Below are 9,520 nucleotides of genomic sequence, written 5' to 3'. Positions count from 1 at the left end.
GTTCAATACCTTAGGAAGTCCCAACATCATCAATGCTCCAAAGACTTCAGGTAGATGGAAAAGAAGAGCGAGGCAAACATGACTGCCTACCCATGTCGAGCACAATGAACCTGGACAATTTCACGAACCATATTCATTGTTACTTTTAATAAGTTCAACAATTTAAAGATTCCTTTTATTAAATCAGATACCGCTGCAAAAGGCCAATTTACATGGTTGTCGTTACATATGTGAACAGTGGAAAAGTTCAATTGAAATTGCTCAAGTTGCCTGTTCATTCATTGGTTCACTACTTCGGATGAGATAGAAAGTATCGACGCGACTGGTGAAGGACTGCCATAATGTGACGTGGATGGAATATTGCCTACATGAATACCCACTATGTATATAACGAAAAAAATACTCGATTAGAAAAATTATGGAGAACGAAGCTTGGGAAAACTCAACTACCGTGGGTTTTCACACGGCAATATGATCCACACCGCATTTTGGCATCATTCGATAGCCATGTTAGGTGGACTTGGCCGGATTTGGTGCCAGAGAGATCGATCGGGCATGTCGTTTGAATAGAACCACTTGATCAGAAAAATTAAAATTATAGAGACTCGATTAAAAAAGTAGCGAAGGTACGTGGATGAATTTAACTTCGAGTGCTTAATGGGTCCTCGAAAATCTCCTCATAATTGAAACTTGTTAATGTTTCAAGGGCTCTTATAGGCGTAGAGCCAACGAGATGAAGAGAAGGCCGATGCACGATGAACCTGGACAATTTCTCGAACCAAATTCCTATCTCTAAGCCTGACCCTTTGCGGACAGTGGACTGAACAAATCAATCATTTCGCGCACTCTCCTACCGACCGCCGGTCGCAGATTCTTGGGCCCTTTTTCTCGACGACGGTACCGTGAAATACCTTGCTAACTTTATAAGCTAAGTAAAAATGCAATTTTCAATTCAAATGGACGGTCCAGACTTAAAATCCTTCACATTTCATGATAAAGAGATTATCGCGTCGCGTGCCTAATTTGCTTACGTCGTGCTCGCTCTTCAATACCCGAACGAATCTAACAAGGTTGCTCTCCTTTCTTTCTATTTTTTCGAGAAGCTGTGAACTAAATATATAGTAAAGTTTTTTTTTGTTTTTTTGTTTTTTTTTTGGTAACCGAGGTGTCCGGGCCAGCTTGCGCGCACCTCGACTATTCCTCGGGGGAGACTAGCACAGCAACCCACCGCCATGGCCCCCCACTTAAATCACAGGTGCTCAGCTGGGGAATCGAACTTGGAACCAGTGCGCCTAACCACATAATCCCAAGTACGCCCTAACCAACTGAGCTACCCATAGGTGGGTAATGTATAGTAAAGTTTATGTAGGCCAAACATGGAAAAACAGTAGTCCCGTGATTGACGCATGCATTTGCTCGTTGTCCTTTCATACCATTTTCACTTGTTCTTTTCGATACTATAAGGTAAACTTAAAAAGCGGTTTTAACTTTTTCCTTATCAGTCACGTGAAAAATCGGTGCAATCGAGAAATAAAATCATAATATGAAACTAATTCAAGTCTCTCGCACTTCAAAATTATATGATTATTTAAAGCTCTAGCACCATCCAAACTCGAATTTATATTTTCTTATTTCGGCTAATCTTTACACATATTTGATTTTCTTCTGTTTATTTTCCCACTTGCCATATACCCTTCTTCCAATACCTTGATATGAAGTCCATGGGATTTGCTATATCCTATTTACTGTTTAGTGAATAATAGTAATAAAGCCGGATATTTTCACGTCTTGTCATGTCCATTGTTTGTTATGAACGATATATAAGTGTAAATGAATATAAAAATTGTATAAACGGAGATGGTAAAAATCTCTCATGACACTCTTGCTTACTTCATTTTTATTTGCTTATTTTTTTCCCTTTTTTAATATTTTTATTTTTTATTTCTTTTTTCCTCTTCCATCGTTCTCTAATAAAATTTTGTTAAATAGTAAACTATATCAATATACCTAAAATATGTAATAAATATAAAGAATAAATATATATGGAATATATATCATAAATAGAAAAAAATGAATATATAAATAAAAAAGGAATAAATAAAAACGAAATTGTTGTTATTTTCAATTTTTTAATATTAGAATTCAAATATTATTTTAATTTTATTAATTTAACAAATTTGTTATTCGAAAAAAATAATTCTTATATAATAGATATTAGAAATCCTATCTACCTTTATCCCACCTTCCTCATGGGATAATTTTATCTTTGCTATATCCCTCTTATATCCGATTGTATTCTATCTTGGATAGGATAAATTTTATCCAATCCTAAATTTTATCCTGACTATCAAACGTAGCCTGAGAAAGGTTCCCACTTCATTGATGCTTCGGAGACTTCCCTAGATGGAACAAGGCGAAAAGGCAAACACGACTACCTACACCTTTCGAACATGAACCTAGACAGTTTCATAGACTATATTCCTTGCTATCTCCAATTAGCCCAGCAATTTTAAGATTTTTTTTAGCTATAGTCACCAAAATCCCATATTACGATTACCTTGACACATTTACCCCTAAAATTTTTTCCGTGATATAAAAATTCAAAACTTGTACCCGCATGACACGTTTAAGAAACAAATAGTTTCGGCATGGCGCTCGTGTGGCTTAGGTGAAATGAAAAGCGATCTTGTTTTGGCTAAAAGATAATCTAATGGAACTTTAACAGAGGAGGGTAAATGTGTCACATATGTATAAATTTAGGGTTTTTTAATGTGTCAGAGTGGACATAATATGTGATTTTTTAATATAAAATTTGCCTTTTTTTCTTATTATATCAAATACTGCTTTTTTTTGTCGAAAACCATTTTAAAAAGCCCATTTATATGGTTGTCGTTACATAAATGATAAGTGGAAAAAGTACAATCGAAATTGCACAAGCTGCCTGTTCAATACTAACCATGCAATATTTTCATATTTTTATGGAAGGTTCATACTTTTGCTTCATGTACATCACTACTTTTCCAATAAAGTCCTCACACTTTAAATTATTCTAAAGTCCTTTTATTTATATAAAACATCTAATCAAGTTTTTCCGGCATCAAATCTGATCAATGTGATCGTTGAAGGACGCTGAATTGTGACATTGATCAAATATTGGCTATATAAACACCCGTTATGGACATAACAAAAAAATTACTTGATTATAAAATTTATGGAGGACGAAGCTTTGGAAAAAAATTTCGGCTACCACCGTGGGTTTTCACATAGGCAATATGATCCACATCACATTCTGGCATCATTCGACATACATGTTAGTTGGTAGGGGTGTCAATGGGTTGAGTCGGTTCGGGTTGGGTTTTCGGGGTTTTGTGTGTGTTTGTGTTTTTTTTTTGGGGTTCAAGCTAATAGTTGACGATGTTACAATGGACTCGAAGGATTTCCATTTTTCTCTAAATTAAGACTACAAAAGAATCCTAAATATAAGCAATTACTATAGTTGCCGCCTTGATGTGTCTAACAAAAAAGATCCATACTTTGACAGCCGCTAACGGAGAAGAATACAATTACAGATATGGTGTCAACGGGGTTGGATTTCTCTCTGTGTTCCATATGGAAGGTTTGGTGTTGCAATCAGACTTTCTAGGTTAATGTGCTATAGTTGTAGATTCTACATTTTGACTGCATCACTTTCTTTGTCTCAAAAAGATCTCTGGTGGTTTAAAAATGTTGAAGATGCCATCCAAGCTTGAATTTTCACATTCAAAGGGATTAGTATATAGGAAAATTAGTTCAGATATTTTGACGACTGTTGATTGCGCAAATTTGCTATTATCATAATTTATGAATATGCAGCACACATATTGGATGTACATTCATCATCGGTGGTTAATGGAGAATGTTTATGTCGTTAACAGGATGTATATTGCATCCAATTAAGCATACAGATAGGATAATTGCCTGCTTAAAACCTTCTTAGCAGAAGAAGCTTATTTGGTCGAGATTCACTGCATGAGATTGTTGTTAATATTGGAGTAGTTTGTGCTCCAATCCGCTATTTTTTCCACGTTGTTGGAACCTGGCTGGAATTTATAATTGAGTCAATTAAGAGAAGAGAGATTATTTCGAAAAGTTTTGACTAACATAAACCATTGAGAAGAAATGATTTTAACTTTGGGTTTTGGTTCTAAAACTAAAAATGAAAACAACAATTTATGTGTTTCGGTTCGGTTTGTGTTCATAAACACGAACCGAACTGAAACCATTGTGATACCCGTTTGCTTAGCTAATACCCGAACATAAAGTAGACCCGGCCCGAAAATACCCGAAATGTTGGGTCGGGTCGGGTCGGTTCATGTTCCGGTTTGGGTATACCGTTCGTTGTTGACACCCCTATAGTTGGACTTGGCCGAATTTGGTGCCCAAGAGATCGATTAGGCATTTTGTGTGAACAGAACCACTTGATCGGAGAAATTTAAGCGGTTCATGAATACCTCCAAATATTGGACTTTTATAGGCGTGGAGCCAACAAGAAGAAGAGAAGGCAGATACACGATGAACATGGACAATTTCTCGAACCAAATTCCTACCTCGAAGCCCGACCATATGCGGATAGTGGACTTTGGTGGCACGTATCCCAAATAAATTTGATGCTCTACCGTGAGGACGAGAATCCATCTTTTCTAGCGCTCTCTCTGCAGTTACGGCAGAGTTGCTTTCGAAACCGATCGAGTTCGCCGGGAAAACCCTCCGACATGGCCGAGAAGAACAAAGTCCTGGTGATCGGAGGCACTGGATACATCGGAAAGTTCATCGTGGAAGCGAGTGCTAAGTCCGGTCACCCTACCTTCGCTCTCGTGAGGGAATCCACTCTCTCCAGCCCCGCCAAGGCCAAAATCGTCGAAGGTTTCAAGAGCTTAGGCGTCAATTTTGTTCATGTGAGTAGCTATTCCCCGTGCGATCGTGTTCGTTTCCCCACATATGTTGCTGCTTCGAGGAATCGAAGCGTCGCCTGCCGTTGATCTTGTTCGTCATTCCGAGAAATGTCTCTAGCGGTGGAATCGGAGTTGATTTCTATCTCGATCTTTGTCCTTGTGTTATTGCTGAAATTGGAAACAATCTCCCTCACATTTTTCACACCGACAGACGGATTATCTCAGCTTCGCATGCTGATGCGAACGAGCACATTTTTAGACAAATCTTACGAAAACTTCCATAGTCTTACGTACTGTGTAGATGATGAATTTTTATATGGATTTAAATTTGGCTGACCTGTTATTCTGATGTCATGGTAAGATACCTTGTTCATGATACTTTGTCTCATCTGATGAAGGTATTGATGTTATAGCTGCATCGGATTATGTATTTCTCCTTTTCTTAGTCTTCCAACTGTTCAAAATAGGATTTTTTTTTTTTGATGATTGCGGACTGACTTTATTGATTGTTTGTCCATTCTCCTGATTATTTGATTCTCAGGGAGACATATACGACCGAGAGAGTCTGTTGAATGCGATTAAGCAGGTTGACGTGGTAATCGCTGCCGTGGGGCAAGCACAGCTAGAGGACCAAGACAGGATTGTTGCCGCCATTAAAGCAGCCGGGAATATCAAGGTCGTGCTGTTTATAATAATTTCGTCCAAGTTACTATTGTTCGTTTAGCATTTGACTGATCATATAGGTTGGTGTTAGCTTAATTCTGTTCTTCTGGTATAAGTGCATCGCCTTCTACTTGTGAGCTTGGCTTTGATGAAACGGGATGGATTGACTTTTTTTATTTGTAGACGTGGTCATCACTTTGTGTAGAAGACATCAGTGAAATTCGAGGATAGCTATTTCAAATCCAAGTATAGGACAGGGAGGGCTTTTAAATGGACTACTCTAAATCCACACTATTGCTTTTTGATGTATTGAATTGGAAAGGAAATTCTGTCATCATGGATGCATGGTGTACCATCTACATGAATGCATACATATTCGTTTGTATTTACTCAGTGATCTACATCTTTACACAAACAAAAAAGCTTTTTGACCCCAAACTCCTGCTGTCCTTAGTCTCGATCCTTGTATGGATATTGGGCTTCCGACGTACTTCAGGGGGGGCATTATTTGTTCAGAACCTGTGTCGGGTTTCTTCTAGGTGAGCGAAAAAATAAAAGTTTCTAGCACTCAATATGGATTATGGTCATCTACCCAGCTCTTCGATCATGGATGCGAAACATGAACTGCTTAATCCTTCAAACGGTCTTTTTTTGGTGGCATTATTATTGTTGCAATTAAGTTATTAAAGCCCAGTCAGTGGATAGTTTATTGTTGTTGCTTTGGGGGCGTTGACGGTCCATAATGGGTGGAGCTCAGCATGCTGACAAAAGGCATTGGACTTAGATGATATTTTATTACTTGTGAAAGTAACCAAGCAAGCAGCATGTTTGCATATTATATACTTGACAGAGTTATCTGGCTATTTGCTTTAACAATTAAATCTTCACTTTCCTTTTCTTCTATTTTTCTAATAGCACTTGGGGTCGAATTTGCTTCATTACTTGTATTGATTCACTTATAATCATTTTTACTCTGTTATAGTGAAAAAAAAAACGTGAAATTCAGTCTCATATAAGTTTGTTTGTTAATTTGCCAGAACTCATGTAAGTTTGTTGGATAAGGGAAATATACTCTAGTTTTTTGTTGCTTTCTATTAAAAATGTTTCTTCTGATTCAATTAATTTTCTTCTCAGAGATTCTTTCCTTCAGAGTTTGGAAATGATGTGGATCGTGTCCATGCTGTGGAGCCAGCAAAAACTGCATTTGCTATCAAGGCCAAGATCCGCCGCCTTGTTGAGGCAGAGGGGATCCCTTATACCTATGTGTCTTCTAACTTTTTTGCAGGTTACTTCCTTCCGACGTTGTCACAGCCCGGGGCTACAGCTCCCCCTAGAGATAAAGTTGTTATCTTAGGGGATGGAAATGCAAAAGGTAAGGAGCAATTTCTTGAAACACGCATTTTGATTCGTTAAGATTTTTCTGTACATTTGTCACAACTTAATTACGGTAGTGATTAGAGTGAGGGGCAGTTCTTGAAGGTTGAGAATTCCAGGCAACTTCCCTGTTCGGAGATGTTGGGCCTTTTACATCCATTAGTCTTTCACTTTCAGAGACCAATTGATGATATGAATGTGATGTGGTTTAACTTGGCACAATACCACTTAGTTGGCAGATCATGAAGGTTATCTTTATGTATTTGGTTGAGAAAAGAACATGTGGATGCATTTGTCTGCCAGTTGTCTGATGAATCTGTTTACGCGAGGCTTCTTCTTCAATGTGAGGCGAAAGTAACTCTAGGAAGATCAATGGCTCCGTGATTTATTTATTAGCCAAATTCTAATGCTCTCCCTGTCAATACACAGCGGTGTTCAACAAGGAGGATGACATCGGCACCTATACCATCAAAGCTGTGGATGATCCAAGGACCTTGAACAAAATTCTGTACATCAGACCTCCTGCCAACACCTACTCTTTTAATGAGCTCGTGTCTTTGTGGGAGAGAAAGATCGGCAAGACCCTGGAGAGGGTGTATGTTCCAGAGGAGCAGCTTCTGAAGAACATTCAAGGTTAGGAATGCATTTCTATTAGATTTAAGCACGCGAAATCGTCTCTATTTTTTCTGAGATTTAAAGCTTCGATTGGTCTACTTGTCCGGTCATATTGCAGAGGCGGCGGTTCCACTAAATGTGATATTGTCCATATCACATTCTGTTTTCGTGAAAGGAGATCACACCAACTTCGAGATTGAGCCATCGTTCGGAGTGGAAGCATCGGAGCTCTACCCCGACGTCAAATACACGACCGTGGATCAGTACCTTGATCAGTTCGTCTGATAGTCGAAATTGAACGTGCTTGGTAGATTTCTCACATCAGTTTGAATCATTAATAATCTAGGATTCTGCTTTGCAGGACCTGGCGCGAAATGTCGCTCTCGCTTATCATCTCATGGCATGTACAACGTCCAAATATAAGGACATAATAATTTTTTTTTACTAGATAAGGACATAATATGAACGTTCGATATGTGCGCATCTATGCAGTGCTTGGAGAAGTTATTTCTGTTTTGAAGTTGATATGGGTTTATGGGCCAAGCTAAAAGAAAGACATGAGTTCTCTAATTTTGTATATTATACGTTGTACATCCTCGGAGTGGTTAATGAATTGGAGCTGCTAATGATGAGTTCGAGGCTCGAGCCTCGCCCCAGGCTTGTGAAGTCGACCCTTGGTGAGGGCGTTGTGCAATTGCCCGGCCGTCGCCCGCCATCTCTTTAAAATTTCAAAAATTGTCTACCACAGTATCGACAAACCACGTGAGAAGGCTGGCGTTAAGCGATACAATCAACGATTTCCGGTCAAATTTGATTGGAAAAACTACATAGACAAATCATTAAAATTTTATAACTAAATTGGTCAAATCGAAAAGTTTAGAATTGAATTGGTTTTCGTATCGTAGGCTTAGGACTTTTTGATAATCACTCCATGTTTCAATAATGACAATGTTGCTCTCCTTTTTTTATTTATTTATAAGTCATGAATTACATATAAAGTAATCTCATGTGGGCTAATAAATTAAACAAGGGTAACTTTGTAATCAACCCTCCTTGAAAATGAATTTATTGCACCTCGAAACAATCGTATAGCGGCTCCGAAGCTCTATGATATCATGCTAGTCTCACGGGTCGGTCGATTCATGACGATTCCACACCCGTGCGGCCTTAGGATCTCTCCCAAATCAGCCTTGCACACACACACACACATACACACGCTCAATTCACAAAAATAGAGAGAAAGCGGCGTAATTGTATTTCTTGCAAAATGAGCATGTACAAATGAAGGGGGTTCCCCTATATATACAAGTGCGGATCTAATCTGATTCGTTGATCCCCTCATGATCCAACGGAGGTGTTTGAACTGATACAATCATTACATAGCTACATCAGAAGTTCCAGAGGCCCTAGGGGCGCGGGGAAGTTCAAGGGACGCCTGCCATGGGAAGCTGTAAGGTTGTGTGTCAGAGACAATTGAAAGATCGCGGACGGTGCTCACGCCTAGTCACGGATGGGTCAGGTCCCATGCACGTAAAGGGTCGCGTCTCGTTCACGGACGGGCTCGGAGCCCTTTGCTCCCTTGGGCCATGTCATTCTCCCCCACCTAATCGGGTGACGCTCTCGTCGCGTTTTCGGCATGAAATGCGTCAATGTGCTTTTGGAACTGCCAAAAAGCTTCAGAGGGTTCCCAGTTTGGCTCTCTTAGGACACTCCCGAGCCATGTGTGGCTCGTCGCAAAAGAAGCACTTAAAAGTGCGTACCTTCTGCTGTCCCCACTCGCTCGACTCCGATTGGGCCCTAGGTGGTGCCGGTGTTGGCTTGCCTCCATTCGGGCGTTTGTACTTGTTCCGGTCTCTCCCACCATTGGCCCTATCCCTCGGACGAAAGTCAGGCTTAGTTGTGAACGAAGCTTTAGGTTCCTCTAGGGACTCCGCCAC

General features: G+C 39.5%; 1 protein-coding gene across 1 annotated transcript; it reads left to right on the top strand.

The window, feature by feature from the left end:
* The first annotated feature begins 4,700 nt into the window (after positions 1–4,700).
* Positions 4,701–8,103, top strand: LOC115685365 (phenylcoumaran benzylic ether reductase Pyrc5). Its single transcript, XM_030610443.2, has 5 exons — positions 4,701–4,934; positions 5,473–5,607; positions 6,729–6,966; positions 7,398–7,601; positions 7,702–8,103. The coding sequence occupies exons 1-5, from the start codon at positions 4,752–4,754 to the stop codon at positions 7,866–7,868; spliced, it is 927 nt and encodes a 308-aa protein (XP_030466303.2). The 5' UTR covers positions 4,701–4,751; the 3' UTR covers positions 7,869–8,103.
* The last annotated feature ends 1,417 nt before the right edge of the window (positions 8,104–9,520 follow it).

This window comes from Syzygium oleosum, unplaced genomic scaffold (assembly GCF_021117445.2).
Source record: "Syzygium oleosum isolate NSW1041296 unplaced genomic scaffold, Sole_v2.1 Sole_v2.32, whole genome shotgun sequence".
Taxonomy (NCBI): domain Eukaryota; kingdom Viridiplantae; phylum Streptophyta; class Magnoliopsida; order Myrtales; family Myrtaceae; genus Syzygium; species Syzygium oleosum.
Note: the sequence above shows the minus strand (reverse complement) of the source record. Positions and strands in the feature narration are given on the sequence as shown.